The sequence below is a fragment of the Cibotium barometz genome, chromosome 61 (genome assembly GCF_041138505.1).
Source record: "Cibotium barometz isolate CiBa-2024 chromosome 61, ASM4113850v1, whole genome shotgun sequence".
In the NCBI taxonomy this organism is placed as follows: Eukaryota; Viridiplantae; Streptophyta; class Polypodiopsida; order Cyatheales; family Cibotiaceae; genus Cibotium; species Cibotium barometz.
In genome coordinates, this window is record NC_141106.1 from 4736277 (window position 1) to 4755571 (window position 19295).

The 19295-nt window shown below is 46.0% G+C and overlaps 1 protein-coding gene across 2 annotated transcripts in view; it reads left to right on the forward strand.

The window, feature by feature from the left end:
- Window positions 1–377: 377 nt before the first annotated feature.
- The window catches only part of LOC147604489 (uncharacterized), a 69967-nt gene continuing 51049 nt past the window's right edge, over window positions 378–19295 (forward strand). For both annotated transcript variants that reach the window (XR_015265286.1, XM_086794507.1), the window contains exon 1: window positions 378–729. Coding sequence is in view for 1 of the 2 variants with exons in the window: in XM_086794507.1 (XP_086650633.1) it covers window positions 421–729 (309 nt within the window). In the remaining variant the exon portion in view is untranslated. The remainder of the gene's footprint in view (window positions 730–19295) is intronic.

Consider the following 19295-nt stretch of genomic DNA (forward strand, 5'->3'; position numbering starts at 1 on the left):
TGTGTGAACCTGGGCGCCAAGAGCAAGGCATCGAACAAGAGAAGCAGAGGCTTTCATCAATCCCACAATAGAAGAGCTATTGCATGTGCATGTGCATGTGCTGTAAACACGTGGACTCCCAATTCAGCTGTTTTCCAACACGTGTAACCTGTCTCTCCCCTTTTTCCTAATATAATCAGCCAGTGTTTGAAAAAAAAAAAGGTAAGAAGCCAATCACAAATTAACTGAATATGTATGTTTATGTTTAAAATTTAGAGAAATTTTCAAGAAGGGGCCGTTTGGGAGTACGAAAGCAAAAATAACAGTTAAAGCAAAAGCGGATGTGTCGGTTTCCTACCTACGAAAGCAAAAGCAACAGTTAAAGCAAAAGCGGATGTATCCGTTTCTACCCCGAGGGTGAGCGCTGAGGAGGGTTTAGCAATGGAGGATACCAGGTTCGCTAGCGTTCGCAAGGTCCGACAGAGCTGGACTCTGGTCCATTCCGGCAGCGGAGAGGCAAAAGATTCGGGGTTTGGACCGATTTGGAAGCTGGGAAAATGCTGCAGCGGCGGCGGCAAAGATGGTAAAGTTGAAACCTTGAAACAGGTGGAAGAGGAGGAGGAGGAGGGCCGTCCGGCCAGAAAGAGGCGGAAGGTGGCTGCGGAAGGGGCTAATGTCGAAGGGCAGCATGAGCACCTGCTGCTGCGAGACCTAATTTTGGGGCTGCCACAGGATCTGCTTATTCCCAAGGTGCTAGCTTTCCTGCCCTCCCCAAGATCTACCAGTTTCGATGCGTGTGTAGGGCATGGAATTCCCAGCTACGCTCCCCTGCCTTCCTGCAGCAGCAAGCTGTTGCCCGACGTCGTGAGGAAAGCTGGCTGGTGATGGCCAGAAAGCTCCCCGGCGACAACATCTTGGCCAAGGAGTTCATCGCATATGTCCCCTCCCTCCGTCTCTGGTTCCCCCTCCCCCTCTAACACATTCCCCCATATCGCCTCTCTGCTCGGGCCCCATTCCGAACGCCTGGCCGTTGCCAAGCTCCGCCACTCACGCAGCCCTTCCTCCTTCTGCATGGCCTCTGCCGGAGGCCTCATCTGTTGCATGGTTTATAATGGGCAACCATCCTCTTACAACGGAGACTGTGACTATAACGATTTTACTCTGCTGTTATTTAACCCTCTCATCGGCACCATGAAGACACTGCCACCCCAACCCAAGTTCTTTGACCCACCCCAAACCTTGTTCTTTGACGTATGCTCTTCTCAAAGATCCCTGTCCATGCTATATAATTCGGCCTGCAACTCTTAGTCCTAAGTAATGTTTTCCGCGATTACAAGATGTATCTAGAAGTCTATGACTCCGAGACTGACTCTTGGAGGGTTGCATGGATGCTTTACGGCTACAACATAGAGTCAGATGCATGGAGCATGGTTGCTGTGCCAGCTCCTGTGGTGCTGGATGTTGGTGCTCTTGTTGTCTGGAAACACAATGGACGAATCCTCCTAGCAGCAAGATTCAGGCCGCAGAGTGCCCCTTCTACCTTGGAGGGATTTTGTGTTTGGGAACTCAAATACAGCAGCACAACTGCAAGCTGGGTACAAGTGGCAAGGACGCCTCCCAAATTTTGGAAGCGGTTCCATGATCAACGTGTCCTACGTGGGTATGGCAGTGATGTAACCTTCATCAACAATGGAAGTCTCATCTGTATGACTGCTGTGGATTTCACGGATCTTATGTATGGGGGAGATTATGCTCCCCCCCTGGTCTATGATCTTGTTCTCAATTCATGGTACCATTTGCCAGCCTACAAGGGCGGCACAGATTTTCTGGGCCTTTTCTCATTCTACCCTGCTTTTACTATCATGGTGTAGACTGTCATAACATGAAAAGCTTTCCAAGACAAAGGAGCTCACAGGCTGAGATCACGATAATTTGAAGTGTACAACATGAAGTTGTAATTTAAGGTTGCAACAAGGGTCAGATCAAATCTTTGGGGACCTCTCATGCTGCAACAAGGGCCAGATCAACGTCATGTCATCCTCAAGTATGAACTTCCAATAACTTGATCTTCTCTCAATTGTTGCTCTCAATTGTCAGTGGAACTCTTGAACCAATACACTTTTAAACATGTAGAAGAAGGGATGCCTCCCAAATTTTGGAAGCGGTTCCATGATCGGTGTGTCCTATGTGGGCATGGCAGTGATGTAACCTTCATCTCAACAATGGAAGTCTCATCTGTATGACTGCTGTTTCACGGATCACATGTATGGGGGAGATTATGCTCCCCCCTGGTCTATCATCATCTTGTTCTCAATTCATGGTACCATTTGCCAGCCTTACGCACAGGTTCTCATGTGTATGTTGACGCGTGGACATTCGTGGGCTTTAAATTTAGGCAGTGTCCACACATTCAAGTCATATGTCAGAACACCATGTACCATCATATTGGCGCAACTTCCATGTATGAGGAAGATTATGTGGGCCAACTCGTGGTGCAACATCAGCATTGACGGCGCCGCCACATTGACGCTAGCCACCGTCGCACTGTTACTGTACTGCTCCTCTAACGGCATCTTCTAGATATAGTAGATGCTGTGTGATGCCACACTAACACTCCAACCTAAGCTGCGGTGCAGCATCAGCATTGAAGGCGCCACTGAACTGACACTAGCCGACGTTGCACTGTTGCTGTGCTGCTGCTCCTCTAACGGCATATAGTAGATGCCGTGTCACGCCACACTAACACTCCAACCAAAGCTGTGGTGCAGCATCAGCATTGAAGACACCGCTGCACTGACACTAGCCGACGTTGCACTGTTGCTGTGCTGCTGCTCCTCTAATGGCATCTTTCAGATATAGTAGATATACTAGATGCCATGTGATGCCACACTAACACTCCAGCTATGCCGTGCTGAGAGCATCTCCAAAGATAGTAGATGTCGCCTACTTCACCACGCATATGATCACAGGACCGAGTTTGTGCGTGGGGTTGGTCTCTAGCTTTCTGTCTCTCAGACGTTGTTCCTTCACACCTCTTCCCACACCTTGTAATCTGTTCTGTAGTCACTTGTATTTTACTGAACTGCGCGTCGTCTCTCTATGCACTGTGACCACTGCTGAGTGTGCGTGGTACAGTGATGGCTTGTATCAGTGTTCTCATAGTAGTGCAGTTCCTCTTTGCAGTCTAGTCTCATTTGTGTTGTGTCTCCTTTTGTCTATCTTCTGTATACGTCGTGAGCAGTGAGGATTCCGGACATATTGTCTAGCGAGAGAGCCTATCACTTAGTGTACTGATTCTCGAAACTTGGAGTTCTCATTAGCTCAACCATATCCTAGGGCTTGTCAGCTGCCTGGCCACGCCTCTTCGGCTGGCCGACAGCCTGCCCAGCCCCTTCTATGGGCTGGTGGGCAACACATAAGGCCTTTGTTGGCCCCTTGGGGTGGTACAAGGCCTACCCCTTGCCCATTCAAGGGATGGAACATTTCCGTTCTTGGGGTAGTCCTAAGGGTTGGCCCCGTCCTACATGCAATTCCTACAGACAGCTGGTGTTCGGTTGCAAACCCAACACTCACATCATCTGACATCATTCAAGAGGGAGACTCATAGGACGAACTAGCACTACTTCATGTGTAGGACAATGCACTCCAACGCGTAGAGTGGAATCCTGGCTGACTCATCGCGGACTGGGCTCACATGGGACCAATTTCCACTCCAGGTCCTGCACCTTCTTGTTTAGATATGTCTACGTGGTATCCAAGTCCGGGATGCATGTGACAAGGGAGAACCTTGCGTAGCTAGTCAGCTAGGTGTGGGGGTAGTCCGCATAGTTTGCACAGGGCTGCCTAGTAGCCCAACCCATGCACAAGGTGGCCAGCTAAGATTCCAGTGTGAAAACACTGCACAAAAAGCATTTTATTACATGTTTGACCTAGTCGTGAAGTAATAAATAGGCCACATGTTCAATCAACCGACCAGCATAAGAAAGGGGTATGAATACCCAAGGTGGAATTCAGTTCAACCATCTCATTATTCACAGTGTTGGTGCGTTCCAAGGGCTAGGGCTGCTAAGGGGAAGGTGCTCAACTACGGTGAAGAAGTGCATGTCAAGTACCAGTCTGTATTTTAGATTTACATCATTCTAATAAAGCAAATACAACATTCGTGGTGGGGGTCCTATAGAGGGTATTCCGGTCCCAATACTGAGTCCTCTTCTCCTTCTCTCTCTCTCTCTTTCTCTCGTTTGCACATCTTCTTCTTTGTTGTGTGTTATATTTGTTGTGAATGATTGCTGAATTCTAAGCATTGAAGTTATCGATTCTTCTACCAAGCTTCCACATGTTACATTGGTATCAGAGCCTTCTTCAAGTGTGAAGATTTGTCATGTGCATGCGCATGTACATGGTAATCTCAGGACTAATCCTTGAAGTGCAACTAGATAAAGAAGGATTAAGAACCACGATTTTGGAACATGGATGTGCAAGTTATGGCAAATGATGTACTGGAGTGGACATGATGACCTGTCGGGTCGGGTACTTCATTGATGAAATTGGTGTCTAGGCGACTGGCCGACCAGCAATTGGCTAGTTCTCTAGTCTTTCCAATGGCCTATAAAAGGGCACTTTTGCTCATCGTTTATTTCATTCACACTTCCTTGGGTGTTGGGTGTGGGTCTAGACATAGGACTAGTGTTAGGGTATTCTACCTTTTCTAGAAGGCAGCCCATGGCTACATGGATTCATGTACCTTTTTGTACTATATGATATATTGAATTTCCAGCTATCTCTCTCTCTCTACTCTCTATTCTGTTTGCGTTTTTGCATCAGCATGTTCTAGATGGTGTTTAGGGCTGAATGAAGACTCCCAGAGTTTTCGTACGTAACATTGGTACCAGAGCATCAGGCTCAGCAAGGCTAAACACTGATTTAGTTCCATATGAAGGTAGGCTAAACACTGATTCAGTCCCATATGACGGTGTACAGGTCCAAGGCACATGAAAGTGCACAATTATGAGGCCCAAGGCAAGGAACACAACACCAGGAAAAACTCTTGGGAGGTTGGTTGGTGGTGTTTACAAAGCCCAAAGGGAATGGCAATCTTGTGAGTCGGGAAAGGCTTTCAAGCAATGGTTCCAAGTGAGGATGATCCTCCAAAGGGTGGAGTGAGAGTGCCAGACGCATTTCTCAGGAATGAACACCCAAACAGTGTTCAGAGACGGGGCATGAACGGAATGGGGACTGGATGGAACACATGCATAGATCTTGAGAGTTAGAGTGGATTTGGAGATCGGGTCGGGTATTTAGTGAAAAGGTTGCCAGAGTAGGAAGGATGACAAGGGGACTCCGAGAATAGAATGGGATGATGAGAGTCATCCAAGAAAGACAGATTGGAATCCTGATGTGCAAGTTATGGCAAGTAATGGACTGGAGTGGATACGATGACCTGTCAACAATGTGGATTACGAGAAAAAGTTGTGTCCCCGCTGCATCAATCGGGTCGGGTACTTCATTGATGAAACTGGTGTGCAGGCAGCTGGCCGACCAGCAGTTGGTCAGTTCTCTAGTCTTTCCAATGGCCTAAAAAGGGCACTTTTGCTCATTGTTTATTTCATTCACTCCTCCTTGGGTGTGGGTCTAGACATAGGACTAGTGTTAGGGTATTCTACCTTTTCCAGAAAGCAGCCCATGGTTGCATGGATTTATGTACCTTTTTGTACTATATGATCTACTGAATTTCCAGCTATCTCTCTCTCTCTCTACTCTCTATTTTGTTTACATTTCTACATCAGCATGTTCTATATGGTGTTTAGGGCTGAATGAAGACTCCCAGAGCTTTTGCATGTAACAAGATTCAACCAAAAAACCAAAAAAAGAGAATTGGAAGAGTAGAAGGCACAGATCTTGGCTCGAGAGGAGCACACCCGTTTTCCAGTCCCTTTTTCTCCATCTCCTCCTCCCTCTCCTTCTGTTTTCCACTTCCTAACAACATATCCTCTACCGAATGACCCTTTTGAAGGGTTGCGACCGTAGTCGAGTTCGACGCTCGAGTTGCGGATGCGAGCAATGGAGATTTGATTGATGGAAGACTGTGGACATCCCATGCTGTTGCACAAGATGACGCTCGGCGACGTCTGGAAACACGAAATATATCTTGTGGCTTTAGACGCGAGAATTACACCAGCGGCTTCCTTGAGTCATTCTCCCCAAGAAAATGAACTTCAATAAGTATAATGGTAAGATCGATCTCGCTACTCTTTACTCCTGGTTGCATCAACTTGAAGTGTAGCTAGAAAGAATGATATTGACAGAGTGATCTTGGCTAGTTGGTATTTGGAAGGTGAGGCCATTCCTTCGTGGACCCAGTGGACTCGTTCCCACACCAAATTAGGTATGGCAGCTTATGTTTGGGACAAGTTTGTCCTCGACCTTAAGCGGTGGTTTCTATCGCCCCAGTACCTTGAGCGACTCCAAGACGAGTTTAGGGGTACGCGTCAAAACGCACAAGCAATTCCATAGTTTGCCAATAAGATTTTGATCCTATGTTTGCAATTGGGCATATTTGACAACAGCAAGAACGGGTAGTTCCTTTATGGTCTTGACATGCAAATCCAATGGGAGGTGCATTTGTTTAGGCCAGTCACCTTCGAGGATGCACTCTCGCTTGCGCAGAGTGTTGAAATGAAGTACAATGGCGGAAAGCCCAAGACTTCCCAGCTTGCCACTCCCAAGGCAACTGCCTCAGGAAGGAAAGGCCAGAACCAGATGGGGTCTTTCCTAGGACAAAGCATGGGAGCCTCTGGTTCCAAGAGCTCAACTAACGCGTCCAAGCCTACTCTAGACCAGAAAGCTCAACCAGGAAAGATCGATGGAAAATTAAGTGTTGAGGAGACAGCTCAGTACAAGGAGGGTAGGTGTTTCTTTTGTCACACAAAAGGACACACCTCTAAGGATTTTCCAAAGAATACTACCACTCCACAGACAACCACCCTAGTCTCCACAGCTTCCATGGTGAGCCCAGCTCCCACACAGACCCCAGCGGTTGTCTCTAGTTCTTGAGATCCCAGTGCTTCGGTTGGTGTAATCGTTAGTAGAAGGACACCTAAGACCAGGAGTATGAGCACAACAAATTGCTCAACACCTTTGGCTACATAGGTGACTAGAGAGTCGTCTTATTTGACAACGGGGTAGCACAAAGGATGTGGTCACGGAACAAGGTGCTTCGTGAGCTCGTTTCGTCCCGACTTTGGTAGACAAGAAAGTTGAGGGATTTAGCATATAAATGACGACAAGCATCAAGTATGAAGCTCAAGGTGCTAAATTAGTGATTCAAGGCATTGAGTTTGTGCGAGATTTTATGGTTTCCCCTCTTGTAGGAGGAGACATAATACTAGGAATTCAATGGTTTCACAAGTTTTAGCCAGATATTGATTGGGAGGACACACTTTTCAGATTAGCTCGAATGTGTCCAAAGTGACTATTAAATGTGAGCCAGGAATCCCAAACTTTCCCCTCGTAAGCCACTTGCAGGCTAAATGAGAAATCATAAAAGGCACACAATGTGCGATGATATGCATTCAGACTTCCTAGACAGTGGCCAGTGCTTCAGAAAAGTACCAGGCTCTCCATGAAAAGTTTCAAAAGATTTTTCTTCGAGACAATCTCCCTCCCCAACTCTCCTTGTCTAGAACGGAGAACCACAAGATAGACCTCCTCCCAGACTTGGATCCGCCAAGAAAGTTTCCATACTTCTTTCCCAAGGCAATGGAATGGGAGTTCGACCGCCAACTCCAAGAACTATTGTAATTTGGCTTTATACGCCCTAGTGTGTTGCCATTTGCAACACCGTCATAAAAAAACATGGTTCTTCTCGATTGTGTGTCGTGTATCGTGCACTCAATAAGTTGACTATCAAGAGTAAGCTCCCAATGCCTTGAATAGATTATATTCTTGAGAGGTTGAATGGGGCCAAGGTGTTCTCGAAGCTGGATTTGAAGAGTGGATATCACTAGGTGAGAATTGTTGAGAGGGACATCCCCAAGACAACATTCCATACAGAACGAGCTCACTATGAATTTGTGGTCATGCCTTTTGGCTTGACGAACGCCCTAGCCACATTCAACCGCATGATGATGCGTGTTTTCACGGACTTGATTGGAAAGTTGTTAGAAAAAGTGATCTATGTCATATCATAGTCAAGGTCAAAGGGATGTGGATGAATGTGGTGAAGGCTAGGAGTTATCCCACATGCAAAGGCAAAGCCCATATGGTACTTGGACCTATATAAAGGGTCATTTCAATGTAATGTAACACAACAACTCATTCTCAAGTACACAATCTCTTGGTCAAGTAAGTGCATCTTGTGTTGCTTTGTATTGCTTTTGTCATTTGTTTATAATCATGTTTAGCATTATGTTTGAGCCTCCATAGGCTAGCCTAGTCCTAGATCCATGATTTCCAACATGGTATCAGAGCCTGGCAGGCTATGGCTTAGCTTAGTTTAGTTGTTTTGCCATTTCTCTTCAATATGGTGCCCGCAAAAGGAAGTGCCATTGAGAAGAAGGAATAACAAAATTGTTGCATTAGTTTTTGCATCATTAGGGTTTCCTTAGGTGTTGTAGGCTGCAAGCATTCCATCGCCAACACGTAGAGACAAAGAGAGAGAGGCTAGAGGGACCTCCTTCCTCAGCAACAATAGTCAGCAGCCTTCAGCCCAGCAGCACAAGTGTGGTGCCTGTGCCCATCATCATCGTTTAGCAAACACAACAAGGTTTCTCTCGGCTTACATTCCCTCACTACTTCACGTAGTCATAGCAGCCAAAACCAAAGGTGCCTCCATTCCCTCTTGATACGTGGCAACTAGCCAGCAAGGCTGCCCACGGCAGTTACAGCGCACCCCCCTGAGAGGGCCATCATCGCTTCGCCGTCAGTGTCCCAATCTCCATACTAAACCCACGACAGCAGTGCGCCTGCATCATCACCCCTACCACCACTGCGTCTACAGAAAGGACGTCCACAACAACGCAAGAAGCTGACGGCAGCGAGGAGGTGATGATCAGCAAGCAAACACGATTCAACTCAGCTATAGAAGCAGCATCAGAGGCAAGTGATGAGCAGCAAGCGAAGCGCAGTTGACGAGATCCATGATCCAGAATCGGCAGCGTGGAGGTGATGATCAGCAAGCAAACACGATTCAACTCAGCTATAGAAGCAGCATCAGAGGCAAGTGATGAGCAGCAAGCGAAGCGCAGCTGACGGCAGCGAGGAGGTGATGATCAGCAAGCAAACACGATTCAACTCAGCTATAGAAGCAGCATCAGAGGCAAGTGATGAGCAGCAAGCGAAGCGCAGTTGACGAGATCCATGATCCAGAATCGGCAGCGTGGAGCCCCTGAAATCAGATCCGAAATCAGCGCAGCGCCGATGGAATAAATCTGGCAGTTTTATTTTAATTTGAAAAAAAAAAAATTCTTATTTAGAGACTATGGTTTAAAAACCTTTAAGAGGTTGTTCCTATGGCACTTAAGGAAGGATGTTCTTTTACCTTTTTTTTGGAAAATTCTATGCATTATGAAGTTGCCTCAAGGATGGGAATGCACGCACAGTCTATGTGCAAGGTCAAGACGAAGAAGATGCTATGCAAAAATAAAGATGCAGATGAAGACGCAAAAATGGATGAAGATAAAGACGAAGATATCGATGAAGATGAACAAGATGCTGTCTATGTTGATTCTTATGTCATGGCTCACATGTCATAATGACGAATGAATTATGCCCTCTCTTACCCAAATGTTTATGTATGGACACTACTACCACCGAACAATGTAATCATATAACCACCTCTTATGATGATGAAGAGGTACCTGATGATGAATGGGCTTTCTAAAGCCATGATGATGCACTCCTTTACTCAAGATGTATGTTCACCTCTGACCACCGATGATGTAGGTCATGTGATATGATGTATGCTCACAGTTCTCCTACGTTGGCCATGTAGCCCACAAGGGGGGATTGATGGGAGTTGGGTTTCCATGCTCAACACATGATGGTGCACATGAGGCACAATGTTCATGGATATGATGATGATGATGCTATGATGATGATGGGGTATGGGAGAGGAATGTTTTCATGTAGGAATGTTTTCATGTCATGTCATTTTCTTTTCGCAATGTAGAAGCTATGCTCCCTATGAGCGATGCTAATTTCTTTTATGTACTGTAGAGCTATACTCCTTATGAGTTAAGCTTTTTCTTTCATGTAATGTTAGAATCAAGGAAGGGCATTATGATATGCCATGATCAAGGAAGGGTGTTAGAAAAAGTGATCTATGTCATATCATAGACAAGGTCAAAGGGATGTGGATGAATGTGGTGAAGGCTAGGAGTTATCCCACATGCAAAGGCAAAGCCCATATGGTACTTGGACCTATATAAAGGGTCATTTCAATGTAATGTAACACAACAACTCATTCTCAAGTACACAATCTCTTGGTCAAGTAAGTGCATCTTGTGTTGCTTTGTATTGCTTTTGTCATTTGTTTATAATCATGTTTAGCATTATGTTTGAGCCTCCATAGGCTAGCCTAGTCCTAGATCCATGATTTCCAACAAAAGTGTGTTTATATTTTTGGACCACATACTGGTATTTTCAGCTACAATTGAGAGTAGCATGATATTGATGTGGAGAAAGTTGTTAGAAAGTAACGAGCTCTACGTCAATGAGAAGAAGTCAGAATTTTATTTGTTTAAGGTTCACTACCTTGGATATATAATCAATGCTGAGGGCATCCAACTCGATTTGGCCAAGGTGGCCGAGATTGTTAATTAGTAGATACCACATACCACATATGACATTAGATACTTTGTGGATATATGACAGGCATACTTTACCCACATAGACAGATTCTCTGACTGAATGGGAGAGAGAATTAGGGTTAGGTTTTCATGTGGGAGACATACACACAGAGAAGAAGGGAGAGAGAGAGAGAGAGTGTCATGGTCCTCTGAAAATGGAACAGCACAAGTGTGGGCATGGTGGTTGCAGAGTCAGAATATTGAATGATTCACATGGGGGGTGCCCGGACAGAGTTTAAGATGTGTGGACATCCCTAGGTGTGAAGGGGGGAACTAGAACATTAAACTTTAATGTTTATTAAAGTTTGCCCCTAGGCCTTAGTGGTCCCTAGGGACTTTTTAAGTTTGGGGCCCTAGGATTTTTATGGGGAGAAGGCCACTCCACTTTTGGAGTGAGTGCTTCTCTCTCCTCCCCCTCTCTCTAGCTTTTGGGGAAGAGAGTCGTGGAGCCTTCATGCGCATGTACTCAAGCGTGGAAAAGAGGAAGAGAAGGGTTGTTGGAGAAGTCGTGCTGATGCTGCTGTTTTTCTGAGTGCAAACCAGCCGTACAACATTGTACGGCCAGATCTGTTGCAAGTACCCTCTTTCTCTTCTGTTGGCTGGTTGCGCATAGGAGTTGCTGCAAGGATTTCTGTGCACACAGGTTCTGGTCAGGCTGTACCAGCAGGTACAACAGCAGTACAACACTGTACGATTGCCGTACAGTGTACGGACAGTCAGGTACAGCAAGTACAGCTGCAGGCGGTGTTGGACAGGTTGCTGGACAGGCCTGATTACGCAAATTCAGGCGAGTACAAGTGTGGACAGCAGGCTGTGTGTGCAAGTACAACTCCTGGCACGTATCCCGAGGTAGTACAGACGGGTACGGGGCTGTTTTTCAGATCTGTACATTCAAAGTCAGCATAGAGGTGAACACAAGGAGGAAGGTACAGACAAGTACAAACACATGTGTGAAGCAGGGTTGTGGAAACAAGTGCCTGCAAGTACAGATTGGTACTGTTGCTTCCTCCAGTGCTGTTTCACGAGCTGAATTTGGTAAGCTCCGTTTCTGTTCATCTATCTCTCTTTCTACTGCTTGATGTCTGTTGCAAATATGAGTTATCTGGCCCCTTGTGAGAGGAGGGGTATGGCAGATTGACAAGGGTTGAGACAGAGTTTGGACAGCATATGTATGTATGAGCTGAGATGATGTATCACGCACTTGAGTTATGCCAGATGTATGCTCATGGCTGCCCTGCTTAGTGATCTTGGCTGATCAGAGGGAGGCACAGTGTGTTATTTGGAGACACAGATATGTGTGCATAGATCCTTTGTGCTAAGAAGGATTTGTGTGCCGTCAGATTGGACATACAGGTGTAATCTCTTGGCTGATTTTTGTTGTACTTAGCCATTCATATTATTTTAATTAAATAAAGAAATACCGCAAGGGGCGCCAAGCTTTGGGGCCAACAGGTGTCGCTTTGTTTTCAGATTTGGGCACTCTAGCTCCAATCTGTTTTGTTCACATCTAGACTACAAGTGGACGGGTGACTGCAAGTCTACCGCACTCTGGTTTCTATCAGAGGCCGGTTCCAAGGTTCCGTTGCCGGGACCAATCATCAACTTTCTGAAGGGGGTGAGCTCGTGGTTGCTTTGAAGAAAGCCATCGCTGAAAATTCAGCAAACATGTCTGATACAGAGGATGAGTACTTCTATCATGACGAAGAAGAGCAAGAGACTTCTCCTGAGAGAGATGTATCTAAGGATATTTTTGCAGGAGAACAGGCTGCAGATGTTGAGCCTTATGAGGATGTAACACAGCCAGAAGATGTGCATGGTAAAGAGGATGACGATGCTCGGTTCAAAGATCGCTTGGCTAGTGTTATGGATACTTTTATGCAGCTCACACAGAGTGAGAGATTTGCTGAATTTATGAGATCTCGCACAGAGCCCCGCACAGAGCCCGAGAAAAAGAAGAAGAAGGTTCGTTCAAAGAATCTTCCTCAGGGTCATAGTGGTGCCATCCCACAGGAACCATCTTTTGGCCAGTTTCCGAATATGCAGCATGCTTATGGTGCAAACTCTCAGAGTTCCTTCTATGGACAGCCACCTATTCCTCAGCAGAATATGCATCCAGGTTATTTTGGTGGTGGTTCGGTGTTCCAATCCATGACTGGGGGCTACCCTCAGGGAGGCATGGGTATGTACGGGCCTTTTGGAGCCAATTTTCAGCCTGGCATGCAAGGGAATATGTATGGTGGTATGCAGTCCGGTATGCAAGGAAATATGTTTGGAAGCATGCAACCTGGGATGCAAGGCAATATGTTTGGTGGTATGCAGCCAGTTATGCATAATGGAATGTTTGGAAACATGGCTGGAATGTATGGTATGCCTGGTGTGGGAATGGGAAATGTTGATCCAATGATGGGTATGAATGTTGGGGGCAGTAATCTTGCGAAACCACTTCCATATGATAATCTAACGCCTATGGGAAAGGCGAAGGATTACAAGGAAGGGGGAGCTGCAGTGAAGGTTGACACATTCAGTGGGGCCAAAGATAAACTTAAAGCACTTACCTTTTTACAGCAGTTTGATGCTGCTTTTTCTGGTGGGAATTACACAGAGTCCTCTAAGGTGAGGAAAGCTGCCACTTTTCTCAAGGGCAATGCTTTGCAGTGGTGGTCTACTCTTCTTTTGTAGGGCATAGCACCCACCACATGGGTCCAATTCAAACAGGTTCTCTCTTCTGTATGGCTCACATCTACATTTGAGGTGGATGTTATGACCGCATGGCACAAGCTGGATGCTTCAAAGTGTGATAGTTTGGAGGATTATAACAAGAAGTTTTGGGAAGCTTTACTCCCAGTGACTTCTTATCTTGCGGTGCCACTGTCTAAGCAGGTAGAGAAGTATTGTTGTGGGCTGCCCAAAGAGGTACGAGATTATTGTATAAAGACGAGTAACGAACATGTCACAGATGATTGAAAATGCTATGACAGCTAATGCGTTACTCACAGGTGGTTCATCTGGGTTCAAAGGCAGCAAGAAATTGGGCAAGAAAGCTGAAAAATTTGGGCATGCTTCTCGTGATGCTAAAGGGTCTTCAGAGACAAAGTATAAGAAGTTGCCAATGCCCAAGAGGACTTCTGAGGAAAGACAGGCTTTGAGAGATGCTCAAAAGTGTTTTTACTGTACTGAAGAGGGGCATATGTCATTCAATTGTCCCAAAAGAAAGTCCCAAAAGGACTCTGACAATAAAGGAGAGCCCAAGCCAAAGAAACCAAAGCCTTCTGCAGGCTTAGTTCCTGATCTTGTGGGGGAGCAGCTAGGTGGTGAAGCTATAGAGTTGTGCAGGGCATGGGGCAAAGTGAGAGATCAGAATGCTTTGATCTTCTTTGACACAGGTGCTAGAGCCAACTTCATTTCACCAGATTTGGCTGGCCGATTGGGGATTCGCGCAGAGGAGATGGGGCCGTTACATGAGGCTAATATGGCTTGTCCAGGGTATGCAGAACCCGTTACTCCTATTATTGGGAAGCTTCGGCTTCATTTGCAGGGTTATGTGGACAGCGAAGAGTTCTTCATCATGCCTTTGGATGGCTGTGATGTTTTGTTGGGGATGCCATGGTGCCACAGGGTACATGCGGTGGTGGATACTTACAATAGGAAAATTACTCTGACTCATAGAGGGAAAGAGCATGTATTGGATGTAAAACTCAAAGGGGAATCTGTTCCTATTGTATCCGCTTCGGCGATTTCATCAGTAATGAAAAAGCATCTTTCCGCGTACTTGATTTATGTAAAGGATGCACAGGATGATGAGTCTAAGTCTAATTTGTCAATGTTAGATAAGGACAGGACTGATTTCTTATGTGGGTTTCAAGATTGTTTTTCCGAGTCATTGCCAGGAGAATTACCTCCTGAGAGGCCAGAAGATCATGCCATTGATCTGATTCCTGGTAGTACTCCACCAAATAGACCGCCGTACCGTGTTAGTGCAGCCCAACAGGAAGAGATTATGAGTCAGGTGCATATGCAGGTTCAGTAAGCAGGCACATTTCATTCCTGTGCGGATGACAATGAAAGTGGATCATATGGTAAAGTTGTTCATGGCGAACATCTTCAAGTATCATGGCTTGCCTACGTCTATCATTAGTCACCGTGATCCACGGATGACGAGTTTGTTCTGGAGTGGGTTGTTTGACAACATGGGTACAACTCTCAAGTTTTCATCGTCATTTCATCCACAAACAGATGGTCAGTCAGAAGAGGCTAACTCTACAGTATTGGATCTTCTCAAGTGTTATGTGTCAGAACACAAGCAACAATGGGAAAAATATCTTCCTTTGGTGGAGTTTGCATATAACAACACTGTACATACCTCGACAGGCAAGGCGCCTTTTGAGATTGTGGAAGGAGGGAAGAAGGTACCACCCCTTTTGCATACAAAGGATAAGATCTTTGAGGCTGATCAGTATGTGGAGAGCTTGGATGAAGCTTATCGGAGAGTTAAGTTGGCCCTCCAGAAAACTCAGCAGAAGCAAAAGAAAGCCGCAGACCGTCACAGACGTGATTTACAGTTTGCATTGGGTGATTGGGTTCTTTTGCGCTTCGAAAAGGCTAGACTCAAGAAGATCAAGGGTAAAGAGCGCTTATTCCCTAAGTTGAGCATGCGATATTATGGGCCTTTTCAGGTTTTGGAAAAGATTGGTGAGGTAACCTATCGTTTGAAGTTACCAGATCACTCGAGGATTCACAATGCTTTTCACGTGAGTCTTCTTAGACCTTTCCGTGGGGATGTGCCTGAGGATGTATCAGATGAGGCTCAGCCGGAAGTTGAGGAATTTGATGAGGTTCTGATTCCAGAGCAGATACTGGCACATAAAGAAAGGAAGGTACGAGGTAAAGTTTCCCGTCGCTATCTTGTGAAGTTCAAGAACTATTCACCGATGGATGCGAAGTGGATGGAGGAAGGCGACTTAACAGATTCACCTCAGGTTTTGCAGCTTTACCTCGATGCCTTTGAGTTAGAGCCGACTCTTATTGTGGCTCATTCAGGTTCAGCAGAGCATGGGTCTGGAGCATTACCTGATGCTCAAGAGGGGGGTAGCACCTCCACTCCCTTGTTACAGACAGGCTCAGATGACATCTAGAGGTCGCTTGGTGCAGTTTTTATCTCACCCGAAGGTACTGAGGCTGACAGTACATCTGTTTATAGGACTTCTATGATATATGTGTACTAGTCACATGAGATTTTCGTGGATATGTATGGTTCACAGTGGTATACAACTTGGACTATTACTATGCCATTGGTTTGCAGTGAATGTTGATACATGTGCATGGCTTAGAGAGATTGGGACGCTGATCTTGCCATATTGTATATTTCACTTTGGATATTTTGATGCATCACCAGAATGCAATCGAGGAGGCTTGCCATTTTTCAAGAGGGGGGTATGTCATGGCCCTGTGAAAATGGAACAGCACAAGTGTGGGCATGGTGGTTGCAGAGTCAGAATATTGAATGATTCACATGGGGGGTGCTCGGACAGAGTTTAAGATGTGTGGACATCCCTAGGTGTGAAGGGGGGAACTAGAACATTAAACTTTAATGTTTATTAAAGTTTGCCCCTAGGCCTTAGTGGTCCCTAGGGACTTTTTAAGTTTGGGGCCCTAGGAGAAGGCCACTCCACTTTTGGAGTGAGTGCTTCTCTCTCCTCCCCCTCTCTCTAGCTTTTGGGGAAGAGAGTCGTGGAGCCTTCATGCGCATGTACTCAAGCGTGGAAAAGAGGAAGAGAAGGGTCGTTGGAGAAGTCGTGCTGCTGCTGCTGTTTTTCTCAGTGCAAACCAGCCGTACAGCACTGTACGGCCAGATCTGCTGCAAGTACCCTCTTTCTCTTCTGTTGCTGGCTGCGCATAGGAGTTGCTGCAAGGATTTCTGCTGCACATAGGTTCTGGTCAGGCTGTACCAGCAGGTACAACAGCAGTACAACACTGTACGACTGCCGTACAGTGTATGGACAGTCAGGTACAGCAAGTACAGCTGCAGGTGGCGTTGGACAGGTTGCTGGACAGGCCTGATTACGCAGATTCAGGCGAGTACAAGTGTGGACAGCAGGCTGTGTGTGCAAGTACAACTCCTGGCACGTATCCCGAGGTAGTACAGACGGGTACGGGGCTGTTTTTCAGATCTGTACATTCAAAGTCAGCATAGAGGTGAACACAAGGAGGAAGGTACAGACAAGTACAAACACATGTGTGAAGCAGGGTTGTGGAAACAAGTGCTTGCAAGTACAGATCGGTACCGTTGCTTGCTCCAGTGCTGTTTCACGAGCTGAATTTGGTAAGCTCCGTTTCTGTTCATCTATCTCTCTTTCCACTGCTTGATGTCTGTTGCAGATATGAGTTATCTGGCCCCTATGTGAGAGGAGGGGTATGGCAGATTGACAAGGGTTGAGACAGAGTTTGGCTAGCATATGTATGTATGAGCTGAGATGATGTATCATGCACTTGAGTTATGCCAGATGTATGCTCATGGCTGCCCTGCTTAGTGATCTTGGCTGATCAGAGGGAGGCACAGTGTGTTATTTGGAGACACAGATCTGTGTGCATAGATCCTCTGTGCTAAGAAGGATTTGTGGGCCGTCAGATTGGACATACAGGTGTAATCTCTTGGCTGATTTTTGTTGTACTCAGCCATTCATATTATTTTAATTAAATAAAGAAATACCGCAAGGGGCGCCAAGCTTTGGGGCCAACAGGTGTCGCTTTGTTTTCAGATTTGGGCACTCTAGCTCCAATCTGTTTTGTTCACATCTAGACTACAAGTGGACGGGTGACTGCTAGTCTACCGCACTCTGGTTTCTATCAGAGGCCGGTTCCAAGGTTCCGTTGCCGGGACCAATCATCAACTTTCTGAAGGGGGTGAGCTCGTGGTTGCTTTGAAGAAAGCCATCGCTGAAAATTCAGCAAACATGTCTGATACAGAGGATGAGTACTTCTATAATGAAGAAGAAGAGCAAGAGACTTCTGTTGAGAGAGATGTATCTGAGGATATTTTTGCAGGAGAACAGGCTGTAGATGTTGAGCCTTATGAGGATGTAACACAGCCAGAAGATGTGCATGGTAAAGAGGATGATGATGCTCGGTTCAAAGATCGCTTGGCTAGTGTTATGGATACTTTTATGCAGCTCACACAGAGTGAGAGATTTGCTGAATTTATGAGATCTTGCACAGAGCCCCGCACAGAGCCCGAGAAAAAGAAGAAGAAGGTTCGTTCAAAGAATCTTCCTCAGGATCATAGTGGTGCCATCCCACAGGAATCATATTTTGGCCAGTTTCCGAATATGCAGCATGCTTATGGTGCAAACTCTCAGAGTTCCTTCTATGGACAGCCACCTATTCCTCAGCAGAATATGCATCCAGGTTATTTTGGTGGTGGTTCGGTGTTCCAATCCATGACTGGGGGTTACCCTCAGGGAGGCATGGGTATGTACGGGCCTTTTGGAGCCAATTTTCAGCCTGGCATGCAAGGGAATATGTATGGTGGTATGCAGTCCGGTATGCAAGGAAATATGTTTGGAAGCATGCCACCTGGGATGCAAGGCAATATGTTTGGTGGTATGCAGCCAGGTATGCATAATGGAATGTTTGGAAACATGGCTGGAATGTATGGTATGCCTGGTGTGGGAATGGGAAATGTTGATCCAATGATGGGTATGAATGTTGGGGGCAGTAATCTTGCGAAACCACTTCCATATGATAATCTAACGCCTATGGGAAAGGCGAAGGATTACAAGGAAGGGGGAGCTGCAGTGAAGGTTGACACATTCAGTGGGGCCAAAGATAAACTTAAAGCACTTACCTTTTTACAGCAGTTTGATGCTGCTTTTTCTGGTGGGAATTACACAGAGTCCTCTAAGGTGAGGAAAGCTGCCACTTTTCTCAAGGGCAATGCTTTGCAGTGGTGGTCTACTCTTCTTTTGCAGGGCATAGCACCCACCACATGGGTCCAATTCAAACAGGTTCTCTCTTCTGTATGGCTCACATCTACATTTGAGGTGGATGTTATGACCGCATGGCACAAGGGGGATGCTTCAAAGTGATAGTTTGGAGGATTATAACAAGAAGTTTTGGGAAGCTTTACTCCCAGTGACTTCTTATCTTGCGGTGCCACTGTCTGAGCAGGTAGAGAAGTATTGTTGTGGGCTGCCCAAAGAGGTACGAGATTATTGTATAAAGACAAGAGTAACGAACATGTCACAGATGATTGAAAATGCTATGACAGCTAATGCGTTACTCACATAGGTGGTTCATCTGGGTTCAAAGGTAGTAAGAAATTGGGCAAGAAAACTGAAAAATTTGGCCATGCTTCTCGTGATGCTAAAGGGTCTTCAGAGACAAAGTATAAGAAGTTGCCAATGCCCAAGAGGACTTCTGAGGAAAGAGAGGCTTTGAGAGATGCTCAAAAGTGTTTTTACTGTACTGAAGAGG